General features: G+C 35.8%; 2 protein-coding genes across 2 annotated transcripts in view; one reads left to right on the top strand and one right to left on the bottom strand.

Annotated features, from left to right (window-relative positions):
- Nucleotides 1–8,426: 8,426 nt before the first annotated feature.
- Nucleotides 8,427–22,145, top strand: part of LOC141289382 (lectin BRA-3-like) — a 19,493-nt gene continuing 5,774 nt past the window's right edge. The window contains exons 1-5 of the mRNA XM_073821488.1: nucleotides 8,427–8,442; nucleotides 8,520–8,645; nucleotides 8,917–9,006; nucleotides 9,108–9,179; nucleotides 9,291–9,442. Of these exons, the coding sequence (XP_073677589.1) occupies nucleotides 8,427–8,442; nucleotides 8,520–8,645; nucleotides 8,917–9,006; nucleotides 9,108–9,179; nucleotides 9,291–9,442 (456 nt within the window). The remainder of the gene's footprint in view (nucleotides 8,443–8,519; nucleotides 8,646–8,916; nucleotides 9,007–9,107; nucleotides 9,180–9,290; nucleotides 9,443–22,145) is intronic.
- On the bottom strand, nucleotides 15,533–19,130 carry LOC141290085 (G2/M phase-specific E3 ubiquitin-protein ligase-like). Its single transcript, XM_073822282.1, has 14 exons — nucleotides 18,990–19,130; nucleotides 18,818–18,893; nucleotides 18,366–18,649; nucleotides 18,228–18,293; nucleotides 18,058–18,123; nucleotides 17,856–17,932; nucleotides 17,697–17,747; nucleotides 17,417–17,622; nucleotides 17,225–17,327; nucleotides 16,974–17,136; nucleotides 16,779–16,876; nucleotides 16,479–16,626; nucleotides 16,283–16,409; nucleotides 15,533–16,214 (listed from the first exon to the last, which is right to left on the bottom strand). Exons 1-14 carry the CDS (start codon nucleotides 19,113–19,115, stop codon nucleotides 15,943–15,945), a joined length of 1,863 nt encoding a protein of 620 aa, XP_073678383.1. The 5' UTR covers nucleotides 19,116–19,130; the 3' UTR covers nucleotides 15,533–15,942.

Genomic DNA, 22,145 nt, shown 5'->3' on the forward strand with positions numbered 1-22,145 from the left:
ACTCTAATGTTAATTGTGTCCATTGTAAGTAGTCAGAGTGTTTATACCAATCCAGTTTATATTAAGTCCATCATATTCTCTCTACATTAACCTTTACAAATTTTCACTGCCTCTTCCTGTTCTAACAGTACATGATATCTGCCCACACCTCAGAGTCTGCCTTTCTTTCTATGTTGATTTTTATTTAACACATCTGTCTAAGAAGCACAAGTCTGGAAATGCTAGTTTATCTTGACACAAATCAGATCATTAGTAAATTTGGCCAAATCAGATTGCTTAAAGCTGTCCTTACCAAGAGCAAGAACAACAATAAGAACTATTTTAGCATCCACACCAACTGACGATAGCGTTCTGTTTACTATTATACATGCTACAGTCATCTGCCGTCTGTTGTCAATGTTTTTGTTGTTCATCATGTGATAAATTCTCTTTCTTCCTGTCTTGCAGGATTTCTTGAAGACTACTTATGTATATAATACATATAGTGATAGTGACAGGAGTGCCCACAGTAGAGATGGGAGTGTTGACTGTAGAGGAGAAAGTCAAATAATAATAATATTATAATTGTTATTAACCAGTAATTTGTCTTGCATTTAGTCACAATAGAAGCAAACAACGATTACAGGAGAGATATATTTTGAAGGTAATAATTGTAAAATATTGAAATATTGTTCTAATCATTGTTTGCCTATTAGTTTGTTAAACAGAAGCATTGAATATTATTTGGCATCTTAACATCTTCTGCAAACAAATTCTCTTTTTGTTTTTGACTATTAGACAATCTTTTTAAGGGGTTTTCTATTGCCTATTTCTTAATTACCTCTATGCAAATGCATTTCAAATACAATCAACTGCTTGTTTTGTCTTTTTTTTTCCTTAATGGCACAAACTGGAGAGAGAGAATGCTTCTTCTGGGAACTTTTTATCTGTGAAAAGTTTGATATGTCAATAAACATTGGGAAATGACTACAAAATGTGTGATTCATTATTTTTTATTATTCTTATAGTTCATCTGGCAGGTCTAAGAATTGCAATTTTGTAAGGTCCATTTCCAGGAAACAGAAGTGATTAATTGTTTACCCTTAATACACTGTAAATGTTACAGAAGCACAATTAAACAGTAGAAAAAAGCTTCATGTTTAATCATTAGAGGTGCATGTTTTTTGTTTTGAAAGCAAATGAAACATTTTGAATTATTGTTCACAGCAATTTATATCAAAGTTTTGAGTTTAAATATTGTACATAAATTTATATTAGTGTGAACATAATTTACTATGGGAACCATTATGCCCTTATTTTAAAAAAATAAAATAAAATAATCCTGGTAATCAATAAATCTATTGCTGCATCAAGTTAACCAAACTATCCAATCTGTTGTTCCAGTTTTATGTTGAGTGGGGACAAATAAATATTGAACTGATTATCTGTATTTGCCACAAGAACCCGGAAGATCATGTCATAAATGACCATATTTGGACAAGCAAACGAGACGACTCTGTTCAATTTGGTTGCCATTTGGAACTCGCTGTGATTGGACTATCTTTAAATCCAAATGAAAAACAACGCTTAATGTTACAAAGTCCGTGTTGCTCTTATTACATCAGTAATAACTTCAGTTAACAACGAAGTGTTGCTATGTTGTGAGAACTTCCTAATTTACCGAGATCGTAACCCTAACCCTAAGCAGATCTTAATTAAACTACAAATAACAGCGCCATTTTTTTTCGTGTTCTATAGATAGAATGGCAGAGGTTTGTGGGTAATGTAGTTTAAATTTTTTATTAATAAAATAGTGGAAAATGCAATCTTTTTTGAACAAAGGTTTATCTAAACAAGTACACTGTGCAAATATCTATGACATATTTCAGAGGCATGCTGAAATTTGTTTTTTTACTAAGATCATTTTTCAAAACACCTTTATACCACTTTTCCATGAATGTTTGAAAACTGTGTCCAACAATATGTAATTAACATAGCATAAGTAGTTGTCCTGCCAATTTTCTCTTTGACATTATAATCAGACACTGATTTACAGCCATTTGAAATGTTCATTTTTTTGCTCTTCCATGGGACTCTACTGGGCCCCTGGGGATTGAAGGGCAGTCAAAACACACAAATCTATTCTCATCATGGACAACACACTGTGCTGAGTCACATTTTTTAGATTGTCTTTTCAAAAATTTGCCAATATGTAAGTTGAAAGTCATAGTTTTCTTAGAATAAGAATAGACATTTCCTAATTGAATTGTGTCCATTTATTTCATTAGATCAGGAGCAAGAATTGAGTGATGACAGGAAATGAAGACACCAGTTTAAACAATCAATACATATTGTGACACTTCTTTGTACTATCACACAATGTCAGTGTGTCATTCAGTAAGACAAGGTACAGACCGTGTGGTTTATGCAAAAGCTATACAATTCATGCAATGCAAAGGATCATAATATAAAAGACATCATTTGTATCTTTGTCAAATATTCCTCATCTTTGTCCATCTTTGCAAAACATCAGTAATGTGCATGCTCATCTTATTTATTATACAGTACAGGATTGATGTTGATCTTTCCCTGGTCCATCACCCTCAGCTGTGCATAAAGTGCCTGTAGCAATATACTGTAGTCCATGTAGTCTCTTCTAATGAATCTTTCAGCCTTGCCTTCATGTATTGAATGTCATTAATATGACCAAATGTCGCATCTTAATTAAAACACTCATGGTAATTATGTGTATTGTTTACACAATTAAATGGTGTATTTACCAAACAACATTCCTAATAAAGAATATTTACCATACTTTATTATCCAATACTTTGTGCTACATCATAAAGACAGCTAAAGTAGCCTATTAAGACAAATGATATTCAAGAGAAATAAAAATGCGTTATGTTAAAACCATATTATTTTAACCAGATGAAGCCTCCCAAATGCATGCATGGTTAAATGTCTTGAGCATCATAGAATCACATTCAGTTTCCTGCTCAGAGCTCTCTTGGTTTTCTTCCTCTTGCTTGCTTATCCATATCCCTATCTTAATAATCTCCTTCCATGTCATGAACAATTTGAAGTTGTTATCCAGCACACTGCAGTACAACTGATAAACAAAAGACATGTGACCAATTTAAATCATATCACTTTATTATCACAATACCATGATCACATGGTACAGGCGGTGACATTTTTTGTGTGAAAACTGCAGCATGAAAGTATAGACAACAAATGTTCAATGTAGGCAACACACACATATAAGGGACTCAATACAGGTAGAGAACAATAAGGTAAATAGTATGCTATACACAGAGAGCATGAAATTAAAACAATAATCACAGTACGCATACCTTTGCAGTGCCGTGTGGAATGAATCAGTTCAAACAGAATGTCATGGTGCAGAATAATAGCCAGTTAGAGTCCAGACAGTGCAACTGATAGAGAGCAGTGCATATGAGCTTGATGTGCTGTGTATTGTTTCTGGTATAAGTTCAGTGCAGTCTAATTGCCAGTGGAAAAATGTGTCTACTGGTGCAGGTTCTGCAATAACTTCTGCCTGATGGTAACGATGAGAGTAATCCATGGCTCTGGTGGCTGGAGTCTCTGATGGTCCTCTGTGCTTTCCTCACACACCAACTGATGTAAATATCCTGGAGGGACATAACATGTACTTAGGGTGTTGTAAATTAATAAACAATATATATTTTTATTTTTAATTGTTGCATTGGACTTACCATTGATTCTTGTTGGAGATATGAGCCAAACGGATCCCTTCACAACTATTTTGCAGTTGTTCATTTGTGAAGTTTACTTTTCTGGGCCGTAACATCTGAGCTGTCACAGTAGAGTTGTTCAGGAATGCAGTCTTCATCGCAGTTAACTGGTGGTTTCAGGCTGCAATGCTGCATCTGGTGGCCATTGAATTGATATGGTCAACTGGCTTCACCCTCCTTCAAACAAACAGACAAAACAATAAGTCAACAATAATTCCAGAGAAATAGTGTTGATGAATAGGTGCAAGTGTCAGTACTCACCATATTTGGCCAATCCTGCCCAAATTCCAGAGATGATAGCACAGTTGATTTGCCAATTCTAGGAGCTATTAAAAAAAAAAAAAAGTGCATGTGAAAAATGGTAACGGCTGTCTTTTGAGAAATTAACATCAATTGCTATACCCCATATAACCCTAACCCCAACCCATATAACTACATTGCTTGAATACATACATACCAGTAGAAATGTGCAAATTTTCAGCTCAGTGTTTGGGCACAAGAAGACCATGTTCATTCCTCATTCATCAGGATTGGATTGCCGGGACTGATTTTCTTTTCTTTTTTTGGTCTTCATCTTTAAAACAATACAATATTTATTGACCCAATTTTTTTTAGTATTATTGTTGTTTAAACATATAAATTAAGCAGTTACAATTATATACTTCAAGCTCAAGTTCCCTGGCAACTCTAGCAGGCTCCTGAGTTCATCTGTATGCATCAGATTCAGAGTCTGAGAAAAGGCCATCTTGCAAACTCTAAGCTTCTATTTTTCAACAGAGCACAAAATAATGTGTTAAGTGAGGGAGTAAAGAAATAAGATGAAGAGAAATAAGCAGAATTGTGTAAGTTTAACAGAATGAGAAGCAAGCAGCATTAGAAAAAAAAAAATTATTTAACAGCAAACTAAAATGAATTATTTTAAATATGATTACCTGCTGATGGTTTTGTTGTAAGTAGTTTAAAGGCCTCTTCACACCAAGGATGAGTCCACACTGCAGCTATTTGACATAAAATGACACAGAAACAATATGGTTGGAATCTCTTTCAGAATTTTTTTTTCCAGATGTTGAACAATGAAAACATTGACAGCCAATCAAAAACCACCACACAAATAGCCTGAGCATTTAAATGCAGACAACATAACTGCAGCATACGCTTATGATAAAAAGAATGTTATTTTCTGTTAGTGTGAAAAATAAACAATTAAAATAGTCATTATAATTCTTGCTCTTGGTGTGAACAGCTTTAAGTGATCTGATTTGGCCAAATTAACTGAAGGTCTGATTTCTCACACGACAAGTTAGAGATAGGAGTGAGTGTTGACTAGAAGAGAAATTTAAAAAAAATAATCAGTAGACATGCAAGGCTTGGTAAATTGTATGAATTATTAATACTTCGACATGACCCTTTGTTGGTTGTTGTTTCTGATGGGGCTGTAGGGTATGTACAGATGCTGTGCAAAATGTAACTGCAGTACAGTTCAGTCAAGGTGCTCAGACCAACATTGACATACCATTGGAATGTTTGCCTTTGCTTTTGGTCTTTTCCAGAAATGCACAACATGGCCCAATTCAAATCCCATGACAGGCCTTCCTTTAGTCTTCCCTTTACCCTGAAACAAAGAGAAATACACACATGTTGAGACAATGTGTTAAACAAAATCTGTGACCAAAATATTTGAGAGGAAGGACTGTAAGGAAAGGTATTATTAACACTAACAATAAGGATGCGTTGATTAAAGCAAATCAGTTATAGCTAAATGTCTTCAACATTACTGTGAAAGATTGAATCATAGAAGGACTTTTCAGCCTCTTTCACAGCTTCTTCAAGATCAGCATTGGGAGCTTTGAGTTCAAGTTCCCTGTTCATTCTAGCAGCTTTCTGACAGAATTGGTCAAAATTATGAGATTTTAAAAATGTCATGATGAACCACAGAAAGAGAGAGAGAGCAAAACTATGTGTACATTAATTATGGATTACAGTTCATACAGTGATGGCTTTTACCAGAGATGGCTTCTTAAAAGAGCTGCTGGAGAAGGTGATCTGACATAACTGCAAGACAGAAACAAATACTGAATTACAATTACTTCACAAAAAACATTTAAAAGTGTGGTAGGCATTGTGGTTACTGTGCTTTACAAATAGTACACCGTAAAATCACAGTTACAATAGTAAAACTACGGTTACTGTGGTAAAACCATAGTAAGAGTTGTGTTTACTGTGTTTATACTAAAAATACTATAGTAAAACTACAGTTACAGTGGTAAAACCATAGTTAGAGTTGTGTTTACTGTGTTTATACTAAAAATACTATAGTAAAACTACAGTTACAGTGGTAAAACCATAGTTAGAGTTGTGTTTACTGTGCATATACTACAAATACTATAGTAAAACTACAGTCACAGTGGTAAAACCATAGTAAGTGTTGTGTTTACTGTGCTTATACTAAAAATACTATAGTAAAACTACGGTTACAGTGGTAAAACCATAGTAAGTGTTGTGTTTACTGTGTTTATACTAAAAATACTATAGTAAAACTACAGTTACAGTGGTAAAACCATAGTAAGTGTTGTGTTTACTGTGCTTATACTACAAATACTATAGTAAAACTACGGTTACAGTGGTAAAACCATAGTAAGTTAGTGGTTAGTGTGCATATCCTACAAATACTATAGTAAAACTACGGTTACAGTGGTAAAACCATAGTAAGTGTTGTGTTTACTGTGCTTATACTACAAATACTATAGTAAAACTACGGTTACAGTGGTAAAACCATAGTAAGTTAGTGGTTAGTGTGCATATCCTACAAATACTATAGTAAAACTACGGTTACAGTGGTAAAACCATAGTAAGTGTTGTGTTTACTGTGTTTATACTAAAAATACTATAGTAAAACTACAGTTACAGTGGTAAAACCATAGTAAGAGTTGTGTTTACTGTGCTTATACTAAAAATACTATAGTAAAACTACAGTCACAGTGGTAAAACCATAGTTAGAGTTGTGTTTACTGTGTTTATACTAAAAATACTATAGTAAAACTACAGTCACAGTGGTAAAACCATAGTTAGAGTTGTGTTTACTGTGTTTATACTAAAAATACTATAGTAAAACTACAGTCACAGTGGTAAAACCATAGTTAGAGTTGTGTTTACTGTGTTTATACTAAAAATACTATAGTAAAACTACAGTCACAGTGGTAAAACCATAGTTAGAGTTGTGTTTACTGTGTTTATACTACAAATACTATAGTAAAACTACAGTCACAGTGGTAAAACCATAGTTAGAGTTGTGTTTACTGTGTTTATACTAAAAATACTATAGTAAAACTACAGTTACAGTGGTAAAACCATAGTTAGAGTTGTGTTTACTGTGTTTATACTAAAAATACTATAGTAAAACTACAGTTACAGTGGTAAAACCATAGTTAGAGTTGTGTTTACTGTGCATATACTACAAATACTATAGTAAAACTACAGTCACAGTGGTAAAACCATAGTAAGTGTTGTGTTTACTGTGCTTATACTAAAAATACTATAGTAAAACTACGGTTACAGTGGTAAAACCATAGTAAGTGTTGTGTTTACTGTGTTTATACTAAAAATACTATAGTAAAACTACAGTTACAGTGGTAAAACCATAGTAAGTGTTGTGTTTACTGTGCTTATACTACAAATACTATAGTAAAACTACGGTTACAGTGGTAAAACCATAGTAAGTTAGTGGTTAGTGTGCATATCCTACAAATACTATAGTAAAACTACGGTTACAGTGGTAAAACCATAGTAAGTGTTGTGTTTACTGTGCTTATACTACAAATACTATAGTAAAACTACGGTTACAGTGGTAAAACCATAGTAAGTTAGTGGTTAGTGTGCATATCCTACAAATACTATAGTAAAACTACGGTTACAGTGGTAAAACCATAGTAAGTGTTGTGTTTACTGTGCTTATACTACAAATACTATAGTAAAACTACGGTTACAGTGGTAAAACCATAGTAAGTTAGTGGTTAGTGTGCATATCCTACAAATACTATAGTAAAACTACGGTTACAGTGGTAAAACCATAGTAAGTTAGTGGTTAGTGTGCATATCCTACAAATACTATAGTAAAACTACGGTTACAGTGGTAAAACCATAGTAAGTTAGTGGTTAGTGTGCATATCCTACAAATACTATAGTAAAACTACAGTTACAGTGGTAATGCTTAGGCTAATGTCAATCGTAGGCTAACGTTAGCAGCCGTGCTAACTGTTCCACTAAGCTTCCGTTTTAACACATGACCCCATGAAAGTGATGTAGAAACACTGAAATAATTAAAATAATGAAAAGATTGTTGCGGTCACTTACCTGCTTGAAGATGTACACGTATCAGGTGAACTGGTCGAACTGAGCCTCGCTGGTGACGTAATTGCCGTAGAAGATGCTGCGTGGTATTTGTACGCAACTGCTCTCCATCGAAGTTAAAGGATAAATCCAGACGAGACGTGTTTCTTTGGCACCTTAAAAATGTGGAATTAACAAGTTTAATACAAACGTTTTGTATGCTGAGAAGACCGAGCACTGTTTAATTTGCTTTCTAACCTTTAATAAACGTGTATTTAAAACGGAGGAAAACAATACACATTAGCGCCTCTAGTGGACGGTTCACCCGAAAAGTGCAGCCAAATGTACCTGGAGATACGTATTTCAGGTTCTGCAGAAATGTAGGCAGAGTCACGTATTGCCAATGAGCCTGGGTTGCTTAATTTCTATCCCTAGTTAACTCTATTCAATTGCAAGAACAAGGGAGTGTCATTTCCCCAAAGCGGACTAAAGTTCTTCTGATTGTTCTGGGTTTCGCTCTTGTTTTTGCTTTCGGACTTCTCTGCACTCTAGGGATCCTTTGTGAGTATAACTGATACTATAAAAAAAAAATCTGTAACTTCTTTACATATAATTAATTGTACTAAATTAATTTAATATTGAATTTTAGTTGGTCTGTTTTCTAATGTCTGCCTCTCCATATATCACTGCAATGTTGATTCATATGTAGAGCAAACTGAAAAATATGGCTTTGATGGGGTATTTCATTTACAGGACCAAAAGCTAAAATGTAAGGTTTATGTTGCAACGGTTAAGCAATTAACACCACTGCTGCTTTTTTGTCTTTAATCAGATAATAATAAGCTTGGTGATTTTGAATCACTGAATGAGAAGCACATCATGGTTTCAAAGCAACTATCAGTTCATGCGATCAACAGCACAAGTGAGAAAATTATGTTTATTTCCTTTAGTTAAAATGCTAAAAATCTAGATTTTTTTTCTAAATGGCAGCTTGTTTCCCCTTTTTAATTGTCTTTTCATCAGTCATGAAGAAAGAGTTTAAAGATCTTACAGCCAGATACAACACACTTAGAGAATGGCTGTCCTTTTACGATGGTGAGTGTCAGTTTGCGTACAAAGTGTGATCAAATATTTTTGCACATGGAACCAGTTTGATTAGCTTTATGATAAAATAATAGAAGATATTAAATTATTCATTATTCACAGCTCAGTCTTGTAATCTCTCTGTGGATGGCTGGATAGCTTGTCGTGGAAAGCTGTATTTATTCAACTCTGATAAACTGAACTGGTCAAGCAGTCGAGATGTCTGTGTTTCAAAAGGAGCCGATCTGGTCACCATAACCAACCAAACAGAACAGGCAAGTCAGATCATTTATAACTGACATTAGAGCAAGGCAAGTAGAGTAACATACTTTTAACACATATGTTTAAAATGTGGACATTCACATAAGATTAAAAAAAAAAAATCAGCTGTATCAGCAACCTGCTGGTCAGGATCTGTTTAACACCCTGCCATGTTGAAATCTTATGACTATTATTATTAATAATAATAATAATAATAATAATAATAATAATAATAATAAGTAAGTATATATGGCCCGATTGTTAACTTAAAATAAATAAAACACCAGAAAGACTTTGTTCTCTGCAGAGAATGATCTGGTGTACACACAGCTTGAGTCTGTGAGCAAAGAGATGAGAGGCAGTCTCACAGCTCGGTTTTAATAGTCAAAGGTATACATTTCAAGATAACAAAATTCCTCATCCATCCCCCCTATGGCATCACTGCTAAACCGTTGATGTCTGGCTATTCTCAAAGCTTGTTCGTTCCTGGTACACCATCCCCCTGTCAGGAACATGTCTGTGTTTTGTCCTGTTCTGTCTCGGTTCTGTTTTCCCAATGTTTTTCCCTCATGTTTCTAGTTCTAATGGTTTAGTCCTTGTTCTCCCCCTTTTGGTTTAGTCCTTTTGGTTTAGTCTTGCCCATATTTGTATTTCCCCCTCGTTATGGAATAAAATCACTGTCAAAAATAATCGTACGTAATTCAAAGCATTTGTGTGTAATTTCAATTTACTCGTGCGTAATTTAAAACTATTGTATGTAATTATGTTTTTTGTCAGAATTGGATTCCAAAATCTGCGGCCACGACAGTTTACAGATACGAGATTTTCTGTGTTTGTAAGAATACAACTCCAAAATTTACGACTATGACAGTTCATAGACACAAAACTTGTTTTCACAACACCTGTGTTACACGCACGACATGCGAATTACAACCACGAAGTACGGTGTGCGAAATGACTGTCAAAAATACGTCATCACGTTCCCAGGCATTACTATCCGAATGAAGATTAATCGATTCCCCGAGCCGCGCATGCGCGCCGTCACCGTTTTAAACCAGTGGCGCAAAAATGGCGGACCAGCAGCCAGGTGCGAGCTCATCGTCTCAGGTAAGTTGTTTTATTTTCTTCCAAATTCTGACGTTTAAGTGTTAGTTATCACTAATAACAGTGAGGCGATATATTACAGAGACAGGTTAAATATAGTAAGTAAGATTAGCTCTCAGAGTAACGTTAGATGTAGGAGCTTCAAGAATATAGGTGCTTAGGAGGTCACTGATGAGGTAGGCCTACATAAAAGAATTAGCAATTTTCAGTGTTGACTTATTAACAGCTGTGTACATGCACTGTAATATACAGCTCATGTAATGTCAGTGTTCACTGCTTAAGTGCCCTGCTGAAAAAAGCAGCAAATGCTGGTTAGGTATGTTTTGTTGCTGGGATGCTGGTTTTAGCTGGCCCTTTACTGGTTTATGCTGGTCCTTGACCAACAACATGTCCAGTAGGGCTGGGCAATATATCGAACGATATTGTGAGGCGCGTTTAGTCAATGAAGCCAGTGCTATGATTAGTATTAAATCTCCCTCACGTGCGTTCCGCTCAGGTTCCGCTGGAGCGGCAATTGATAACGTTACACAGAGACGTAAATCTCTGACAAGCTACGCCATATCGAGCTTAATATCGCATTCGATGTTTAGCTCGATATGGCGTAGCTTGTCAGAGATTTACGTCTCTGGCTGTGTCCAAATTCAGGGTCTGCATCCTCCTTAGGATCCTTCCTACCAGGTTGAAGGAGGAGGGGTCCTCCGAAGACCGCAAAACCTGGAAGTAGGTGTCAGTGAATTTGGACAGCCTACACTTCTTTCAGTTCCCTCCCTTCCCCGTTGCTCATATCCTGTCGCCTAGCAACCGTAACAGCGCTAAGCAAGAAGTAAGGTTATCTGTACTGCACAAAACAAAATAACTACTCTTTCATCCCTAAAAGCGTTAAAAACATTTTCAATCACAAACAAGAAATTAGCTGTGTGTAAGGGGATATTCACACAGACAGTAAGAAAGAAGCTATTTTACGAAAGTGATGTTTTCTAACATATATACATACAAATGTAAAAAAAATAAGCTTAACGCTAAAACCAAAGGCCTAACTAGACAACCGCTGTAAAAAAAATATTTTTTGAAACGGCAGTTTTTTTAAAACTTCCATCATTACTACCGCTTGCTTCGTCCGCCATTATTTGAAAATTCTGGAAGCGCTCCGCCGAAAGGAATTGTGGGATAGGTAGGACGGGAAAGGATCCACCAGACCCATCCTTCAAATTCGGGGAAAAGGAGGACGTATTTGTGGGCCGCATTTGAAGGATCCTATGAATTTGGACAGCCTTCGTCGCGGCGCTGTGACGTAACATCCTTCTAATGAGTCCTCCGAAGGATGTAGACCCTGAATTTGGACACAGCCTCTGTGTATCAATTGCCGCTCCAGCGGAACCTGAGCGGAACGCACGTGAGGGAGATTTACTACTAATCAAAGCACCGGCTTCATTGACTAAACGCGCATCACAATATCGTTCGATATATTGCCCAGCCCTAATGTCCAGCATAAACCAGCAACATGTCCAGCATAAACCAGCTAAAAACAGCATCAAAACATACCTAACCAGCATAAGCTGTTTTTTCAGCAGTTGTTTTAATTTCTTCCAAATTCGGACATGTTTAAGTGTTAGTTATCATTAAGATTAAGCATTTTGTCGAAGTAATATTAATTAATATTATATTAATTAAAATTATTATTAACAAATTAATATTTATTTGACTCACAGGGACCGCTGATGATGCACTTGCTAGAACGCCTCAGGTCAAGAATAAGTGTAGTTTTAGATGGCCATCAACTGGACTTGGACTATTTTCAGTATGTTGTCAATCAAGAAGTGTTTATTTTGTCATCAGCCTCCAGCATTTTTGATGTACCAAATGATATTTTGGAGACCCTCATGGATCTACAACAAAAAATTAGTGCAGCTCTTTCCCAAGAGGTGACCCCGGTTCTTACGAGGGAATGTGGTGGTGGACGAGGTCGACCTAAGTTTATTGTTTCCGAGGAAATGCTGTCCCGGCTCATTGAGATGTCTTTACCAGTTTCTTGTATTGCGAACATTTTAGGAGTAAGTCAGTCAACAATCTTCCGCCGAATGCGTGACTTGGGCTTATCTGTAAAAACTACATATAGCACCATATCTGACAGCGAATTGGATAATGCCATTTTGGCCATCAAAAGAAGACTACCAAATGCCGGATATAGGATGATGAAAGGCTGCTTGCAAGCAGACGGACATAGAGTTCAATGGAACCGCATAAAAGAATCCATGCACAGAGTGGATGCCCCTGGAATTTTGGAAAGGATGACACAGCTGGGGTGTATCGTCAGGAGGTCATATTTTGTTCAAAATCCATTGTCCTTGGTCCACGTCGACACGAACCACAAACTCATAAGGTATTGTCTTATATTTCACCTGGGATAGTGTATAGTTATGGAATATTATTTTTAACATGGTTTTACTCTGAAGGTACAACATCATCATATTCGGTGGAATAGATGGGTTCTCACGAAAGGTAAACATTGGAATCTATTTATCTGTTTGTATCTCTGTCTATCTATACCTCTGTCTGCATATCTATCTGTCTGTCTATATATCTCTGTCTTTCTGTCTGTCTATATATCTGTATCTCTATTTATCTGTCTTTCTATGTCTGTCTTATTTATCTATGTATTTCTATCTATCTGTATCTCTGTCTGTATATCTATCTGTCTGTCTGTATATATGTATATCCATCTATTTATCTGTCTATCTCTGTCTTATCTATCTATGTCTGTCTGTCTGTCTGTCTATGTTTGAATGTACTGACTGATGTAATGCAAATGGGGTGGTTTTCAAATCTCTCTATGAAGTACCCCTTGCCCAGCACATTTAGTATGTCTCCCTAATCAGTCACACCCAGTTTAGTTCTTGCAGTCTTTACTAACAAACTGATAAGTGGAATCAGGTGTGTTAGATAAGGAAGACATAAAAAAGGGGGCCTCCAGGATAGGTTTGGGAACCACTGAATTAATGTATTCCATTTTGTACTATAGATCATGTACTTGGAACCAGCAACAGACAACCGTTCAAGCACTGCCTTATCATTCTTTCTCCAGTCTGTGCAAAAGCATGGCTGGCCTTCAAGGTAGGAGGAAAATGTTTTTCTGCGCCTCAATTTTTAGCATTTAGTTAAAACCCTCATCCATCCCTTGGGTCATTTTGACCCAAAACTCATTTTTAGTGGTCCAGATACTGGTCCAAGATTTCTTTACTTGCACCAGGAAAACACATATACACACACACACACACACACACACACACAATTGAGTGGATTTGAGGAGTTTAAATGGGTGCAAAAAAGTAACAAGTGTCCCTCACGGGTCATTTTGACCCACATGGGTATGAATGAAATTTATGAGAAAACGGCTTTATTTATATATATTTGGGCTGTCAACGATTAATCACACCCGAAATAAAAGTTTATGTTTACACACTAAATGTGTGTTTACTCTGTATATTTAAATGCACACACATACATGTATAGATTTAAACAAATATTTATATGAATGAATAGTTATACTTCTATTTAATTTAGACTATATATAGAATTATAAATATTTTCTATATAAATCTAAAACAAATTCTAGAAAATACATGTATGTGTGTGTATTTATATATACATAATAAATAAACACAGAAAACACACATTTAGTATGTAAACATGAACTTTTATTTTGGATGTGATTAATCATGATTAATCATTTGACAGCCCTAATATATATATATATATATATATATATATATATATATATATATATATATATATATTTTACACAAAATATGAGATGATCGTAAGAATAATACGAAGAATAAGAATTATACCCAAACAGAGGACTGAGACTTGAGAACATCCACATTGCAGAAAACACTCATAGGCACACATATGGTACACACACTTCCATTTTTCCCTACTAGATGGCATCAGAGACTCAATTCCACGGCCAGCTGTTGGTTTTTGATAAAATAGGACTGAAATTGTCTTTGTTTTTGGCTGAATAACATTTCATTTGTGTTCATTTTCTTAGAAATAACTAGAATAAAAGGTAAATATAATAAAAATTGCCAAAAATGTGTCTTGGAAAGACACTTTTGTTATAGGTTCGGAGGGATGAGTAAACATGTTGATTTGTGTTTTTTTAACATTATGGCTGTCAAGCTGGTTTAATCTCTCCCTCTGCCCCTCCATTTTAGGGTACGGGGTGATGAAGGTGTGGAAAATGTGGCAATTGCAGAAACCATGTTTTGTGTAAAAGGGACCGGAAGAGGAAGCTTCATTGCTGGGAAAAGTGTTCATAATCAGAGGTAATAAACAAGTTAGAATGTCATACTATTGTTTAATTTATCATTTTTTATCAGTACATTTTATATTCTCTAGGATCGAACGCCTGTGGCGAGACGTCTGGCTTGGCGTAACTCAGCTGTATTACGAAGTACTTCACAGCCTTGAGGAAGATGGCCTGTTGAACTTGTCAGATTCCCTTCATCTGTTTTGTGCGCACTATGTGTTCCTCCCACGTCTGAAGCGTGACCTCCACACTTTTTCTGAAGGCTGGGACAATCATCCGTTACGGTCAGAAAATGGGCTTACCCCTAACCAGATGTGGATAATGGGACACGTGCACAACTCATCTGGTGATGACGAAGAGAATTTCCAGGTCTTTTTTTTATTGATTTTCTATGCCTTTAGTCATACTGTCAACATGTGATATTGCATGATGCAGAAAGTAATTTTTTCATTTAATTTCATTTAAGAATTTGGAACTGTTTGGAACAGACTGGGAGACATTTGACAGTGTCACAGAAGATGAGGTGGGAGTTTATGTTCCAGAAATTGAATGTCCACTTACTCCTGTTCTGATGGAAACCGTAAAATCCATCTTTAATCCTCTTGCAACATCTGACTGTTATGGCAGAGACATTTACATATCTTTGGTTCGATACTTTGAAAGTGTTTAAAATACACAAACACCTGCGTGAGGCCATTGTAAACATTTATTTTTGTGTACATACTGACAATTTCAATCGTCACACAAAGCAGCAAAATCAATGAATTGTATGAGAAATAATTTGTTAATTTAATGATTTTTTTTTTGTATTGTTTCTTTAACATGAACATTCTTTAGACAAATATTGTCTAATGAACAGTTTTGTTTAACATTGCCAATAAACAGTGACTCAACGAGAAACTGAAAGTTGCCGTTTCAACTTGCTCTCCCCTGCTGTTTAAATTTGTAAATTTAATGATTTTGTATTGTTTCTTTAACATGAACATTCTTTAGACAAATATTGTCAAATGAACAGTTTTGTTTAACATTGCCAATAAACAGTGACTCAACGAGAAACTGAAAGTTGCCGTTTCAACTTGCTCTCCCCTTCAAATACATTTAAACATTATCAAATGACTCCCCATATTTCATAGCTATTCCCATTATGCTTTTGAATTCATTCAGTGTTTTCAGGTGAGCTGTAGGAAATGTAATTGTGCGAGTACACGCACTTACAGTTGGAAAGCACACAGCATGATTTGTGTCACAGTCGTGATTGAACTTCACAGTGATGTTAAAATCTTTCTGGTCGCTGGGAAGAATAGGCTTGTGTCTCTGGCCTGTCATCCACTGCATAACTTTTCCAGCCGTCATTTGTTCAGCTTCACCTTCTTAAAAACAGGGAGAAAACTTGCAGTTTAATGAAAACAAGATTAACAGAACTTGAATTAATACATACCACAATCCTCAACTTCCTGAAGGAAATCCTGGAAAAAGTTCATCACATGTACTTCTTTGCTGTATTTCACAGAACCTTTGTCACTAAAGACAGGGTGGCAATTCTCCATGATGAAGGCTGCATCCACCTTAATTAAAAGAGATCACATATAACATGTCCTCATTTTGTAAACACCATAAGAACCACAATGGTTTACCCTGTCATCTTTTTCCCCTGGGACAAAAAGTGGTAGACATAAGTCTGGATGCATTTCCATGACATTCCGGAGATCGTAGAGCTGTAGGCCTTTTCTCAGCTGATCAAGCATTGGCACAACTCTCATAGTGGAGTGTAAAACAATGGCTCTAGAGGCAATTAATATTTAAAACATTAAAGAGTAACTCAATTTTGACTTACAACATGATAAACCTGATGCTTTTGTTAGTAGTACTACATCTCAAATTATTACAAATGCATTAAAAAAAAAATTTGAACTCCTAGAAGAATATAAAGTAACCTGATGATGTTGCTTTTCATGTCAGCAGACACTTTTCCAGTGTATCCACAGCTTATAATCTCATCTGTATGTTCACTCAGGTCATCTTTTGAGTTAACCTAAATACAGAAATAAAATACAGTTATGTTGGAATCCCTTATTTACTTTTATGAGTTAAACATAACTACATAATTGCGTATCTTGTTAATATTGTACCTTCTCAATGAGCAGGGAGAACTCCAAATCTGTGACATCACTGGTAGTCACCTGTACACTGTCATAATCTCCAGAGCAGAGATACCGGAAACACCACTCGCGCAAAAAAACTGGTGGTGGTCCTCCTTGTGCTAGACTGACAGCCATAATTTCTCCTGCACTTCTAATCCCACAGTGGATAAAACAAAAACTTAAATCAACCAAAAATATTTATCAATGTGTAAAGTGTTGACTGATCAAATCTTGCATACCTGAAGTAGTTACGATCCAAGCTGTTGAGACAATAGACTGGATTTTTCCCTTTTTTATCTACACCACCGATAAACAGTCTTGTTTCAATCTCTGCGATCATTTCTAGACCACAAATACAACCATTTTAAAATCTGATCTGACAATTTCTGCTTTAAATTTTAAAACATTTTAAAATAAACAATTAGTTATACCTGTTAAGAACTCCTTGCTAAGAGCACCAGAGTCAACCCCTGCTTCACCAAAAAAGGTAACCTTCAGTCTGCCTTTTGGTGAAGATTTCTTCTGGCGCTGCCACTGCTGCATTCCTCTATTAAAGATGTCATTCCGAGAAATGCAGATGGGAAAGGTGTTGTTTTGATCAACTTTACTGCTGATCCAATTCAAAATCTCCTCAGAACTTTGTAAAAGAAATAAACAAATGAAATGTACCAGCAAAGCAAAACAAACAGTTTCTTAATATACCATCTTTACCTCTGAAGTGTATTTATTGGGTCACTGAAGCAATCATCATATTCTGCAGATCTGCAAACAGAAAAAAATTTAAAGTTTTAATATTTCAAATTGCTGGACAGAAAAAGTTCAAATTATTAATATTATTAATAAATGACACTAAACTATATAATAGTTTACCGTAATCCACAGTTGGCTGCGTGTATCTCAATAACATCACTGTCAAATGTTTTCTTGCACAGTGGACACTCAGCAGTCTAATGTGACATTAAAATACTGAGTTAAATTATGCATAAACAGTTGTTTAGAAACCATACATATGCCATAAACTGAAAATCAACATTACTTAATACATAAATAGGTCAATAAATATCATTCTCACCTTCTCTGTCATGACTTCATTTATATTGGAATCACATCTTTCAGTATCTGGTGACTTTTCCAATTCCTGAAACCACAAAAACTACATAAAAATTGTGTTTCCAGAGCTTATGAAATATAAAAAATAGATCAGTATGTCCCAAACATTTGGAGCAAAAAAAAACCCCACACCTCTTTCCAAATGTCAAAAGAACTTGAATTATCTTCTTGTGGGGACTCTGGGGACTTCTCCATTGTCTGGAAATTAAACAATCTCATCAACCTTGTTTCAGAGCTTATTTGTGATTAAAATAAACACATTAGACTTACATCATCACTTGATGTACACAGATCCACATGTTCCAGCTTACAGTGTTTTATGTGTACTGGAAGGCACTGAAGAGGAACCATTTGGCTACAGAGTGTACACTGGGCTTTGGGCATTTTTTCAAATTCCTTTGCATCAGGTGGTAATGGAGATGTGTCTATTTGTTCCTGCAGAGGAACTACATAAATTGTGCACTTTCCATTACTGCTCACACTTTTTAACTGCTGCCCATTGTACCCATCTGGGTCAGGAGGGATGACTGTTAATTTTCGCTGCCCACCTCCACCTACGATTTCAAATATATAACGAAATACACAAAGACAATCCACCAAAAATCTTTAATACATAAAATCCATCAAATATCTATATATCTATATCTCCATCTATATATCTATTTATGTGATTTCAAGTCACATAAATTTTAAGAGGTTAGGAAATAAAAAGTCCTACATACCCGAGCACTTGTGCAGGAGCCACCCTCCACAGATTTTGGACATTTTGGGATATGCGTTAACAAGAACCTCTGAAAGCTTAATTATCAAAAGCAGAATAAAACAGAGTAAGGAAAAACACACAAAAAGAAAAGAAAGAAAAAAAAAAAACAAGAAAAATAACATCAATCTTACCTCTGAATGAGTCATGTTTTCTGTTATAGTTATTGATCTTCTCCCAAGTCCTGCAAGTGTAAGCTGTAATTCTGTCTCTCCTTTCGGTGTTTTTTCATATTGTTGGTCAAGAAGGAAAAAAACCATCAAAAAGCTTTTCTCTGGCCGTTTATACGGTCCAAAGCGCTTTTTACCCCTTACTTCCTTTCTGAAAAATCCAGGAAATGACCTAAAAAGAAAAGCATTTTTAATTTTGAGCCAGTTCAGAACATTGAGAACAGTCACACGTACACTTACGTGATATGTTATATTGTAAAAACTGTATATTACACCAGTACACACACCTAGCCAATTCTTGCTGCACTGACTGCCCATTTGATTTGGACCTTCTTTCTTCTGACCGTCCACTGACACTGGACTGGCTCCCCATTTTCTGTTGTCCAACACTTAAGGTGTTGGTCAACATCGACACCAGATTTTGGGCTGTGTTCAAGATGTCACCTAATGGAACCTGATAAACAATGAAATATGACTTAAACACCCTGCTGAAAAAACAGCATATGCTGGTTAGGTATGTTTTGATGCTGTTTTTAGCTGGTTTATGCTGGACATGTTGCTGGTTTATGCTGGACATGTTGTTGGTCAAGGACCAGCATAAACCAGTAAAGGGCCAGCTAAAACCAGCATCCCAGCAACAAAACATACCTAACCAGCATTTGCTGCTTTTTTCAGCAGGGCACTTAAGCAGTGAACACTGACATTACATGAGCTGTATATTACAGTGCATGTACACAGCTGTTAATAAGTCAACACTGAAAATTGCTAATTCTTTTATGTAGGCCTACCTCATCAGTGACCTCCTAAGCACCTATATTCTTGAAGCTCCTACATCTAACGTTACTCTGAGAGCTAATCTTACTTACTATATTTAACCTGTCTCTGTAATATATCGCCTCACTGTTATTAGTGATAACTAACACTTAAACGTCAGAATTTGGAAGAAAATAAAACAACTTACCTGAGACGATGAGCTCGCACCTGGCTGCTGGTCCGCCATTTTTGCGCCACTGGTTTAAAACGGTGACGGCGCGCATGCGCGGCTCGGGGAATCGATTAATCTTCATTCGGATAGTAATGCCTGGGAACGTGATGACGTATTTTTGACAGTCATTTCGCACACCGTACTTCGTGGTTGTAATTCGCATGTCGTGCGTGTAACACAGGTGTTGTGAAAACAAGTTTTGTGTCTATGAACTGTCATAGTCGTAAATTTTGGAGTTGTATTCTTACAAACACAGAAAATCTCGTATCTGTAAACTGTCGTGGCCGCAGATTTTGGAATCCAATTCTGACAAAAAACATAATTACATACAATAGTTTTAAATTACGCACGAGTAAATTGAAATTACACACAAATGCTTTGAATTACGTACGATTATTTTTGACAGTGATTTTATTCCATACCTCGTCATCTCGTTATCTTGTTTGTGACCACGCCCATGTTTCAGTGTATTTAAGAGTCTGTGTGTTCACTCCCCATTTGTCCGTCAATGTATACTGTTACCTCTGTTTGCTTGTGTTCATGTGCTCACCTTATACTCCCGGTTTTGTTTGTTTGTATTAGTTACAGTGTTTTATTTAATAAATCTTTATTCGTTTATTTACTCCGGTTCTCCTCTCCATTTCTCCACTCCTCAACCCCGCCTGGATCGTGACACCCCCTAAGACTATAAAGACACTTAAAGAAATTCTTTCACACTTACACAATATCCCACTTCTTGTGTGTCCTACTTATTAGATAGATGTATGTGACTTAAATGTAATCAAGTGATATTAATGTAATCAATGTATTACATGTAATATTCGTAAGTTGTAGATATTCAAAAATTTCCATCAAAATTATTCATCAGTTATTATTAGGAAACATCGAAATGTTGCAACTGACCAATTAGAATCAAGTATTTTTCAGAGCAAGTTGTAGCTGGATAATGTACACTAAAGGGGTTTGTTCTTTGCGATAACAACCGGCTGTACATTATCCAACTTCTATTGCACAAGTAAATAATTAGACAAAATATTTGAGTTTAAATATTTCAATTGTACTTCTGTGAATAGCGCTTAAAAAGTGGCTTTGAGCCACAAGTTCAAAAGACGAACATTTAAGGCATAATGTGCAGTCATACCACTTATTGCAATTCACCAAATATATTATATCAATATTAAATATTGATTTGAGTTGAAATTGTTTTAAAAATCTTACCATATTGTTGTATTATAATTCATTACAGTGTACAATTATTCTGGCATCAAGATGAACACTAAAATGACCAAACCCATACATAGCACACCCTTAAAGGTGACATATCACAAAAATCTGACTTTTTCCACATTCAAGTACTTTATATTATAATCAGGTCCCTGATGCATCTACCAACCCAGAAAACGTGAAGGACAACTAAGCTACATGGTTTTGGAAAGCCTTTCTCTGCAAGCATGTGGAAAAAAAGGAGATATTATTATAATATTACCGCCCCTTAATCTGCACGTTATTTAGTTTTCGCAAGCGACAACAGTGTACCAGTCCTAACACCATGGCAAAAGTATGAGCACAGAACACTATTTAGAGTCCCAGCATCAGAGGAGATAAGAGAGCAGTGGATTTATTGCTGTATTTACTGTTTATTACACTGCTGCCACACAGATCTAATATAAACATGTGATTTATTTCCCAGCTGTTTACTTTCATAGACATAACAGACTGTTTTTGTAACCCCTGCGTGTTTTTAACATGAGTATGTGCATTTGATAGTTTAAGCTCAATAAGACATAAAAGAGAACTTAGTACTCACATGTCGTGTGAAAGACACATTCTGTGTGCATGTTTCGAATGTGTGCGCTCAGAAAACCCTATATTATAAGTTTAGACTAATATGGTTTAAAACACATGATTTCAGCCCAATAGACATGATAATCAAAACAAATCAGATTTTTGGCAGAGTATCTGAGTTAGGAGCTGTAAAGGTACCGGCCTCTTTTGGAAAAGGGGGTGGGGAGCAGCAGCTCATTTGTATTTAAAGAAACATGCACAGCGTGTTTCTGCTTCCACACAAAATAGGCATTTTCAAAATGATATAATAAATGATCTGTCTAGGGTATTTCAAGCTGAAACTTCAAGGG

The sequence above is a fragment of the Garra rufa genome, chromosome 17, assembly GCF_049309525.1.
Source record: "Garra rufa chromosome 17, GarRuf1.0, whole genome shotgun sequence".
Lineage (NCBI taxonomy): Eukaryota > Metazoa > Chordata > Actinopteri > Cypriniformes > Cyprinidae > Garra > Garra rufa.

Bases quoted from the DNA above. Each gene is read 5' to 3' on its own strand.
- LOC141290085 (XM_073822282.1), bottom strand. From the start codon at position 19,115: ATGGTTTTTTTCCTTCTTGACCAACAATATGAAAAAACACCGAAAGGA. The intron at 16,627-16,778 runs GTTACTTTATAT...AATTGCCTCTAG, and splicing joins ATGAAAAGCAACATCATCAG to AGCCATTGTTTTACACTCCA. The intron at 16,410-16,478 runs GTAAACCATTGT...CTTTTAATTAAG, and splicing joins CAGGGGAAAAAGATGACAGG to GTGGATGCAGCCTTCATCAT.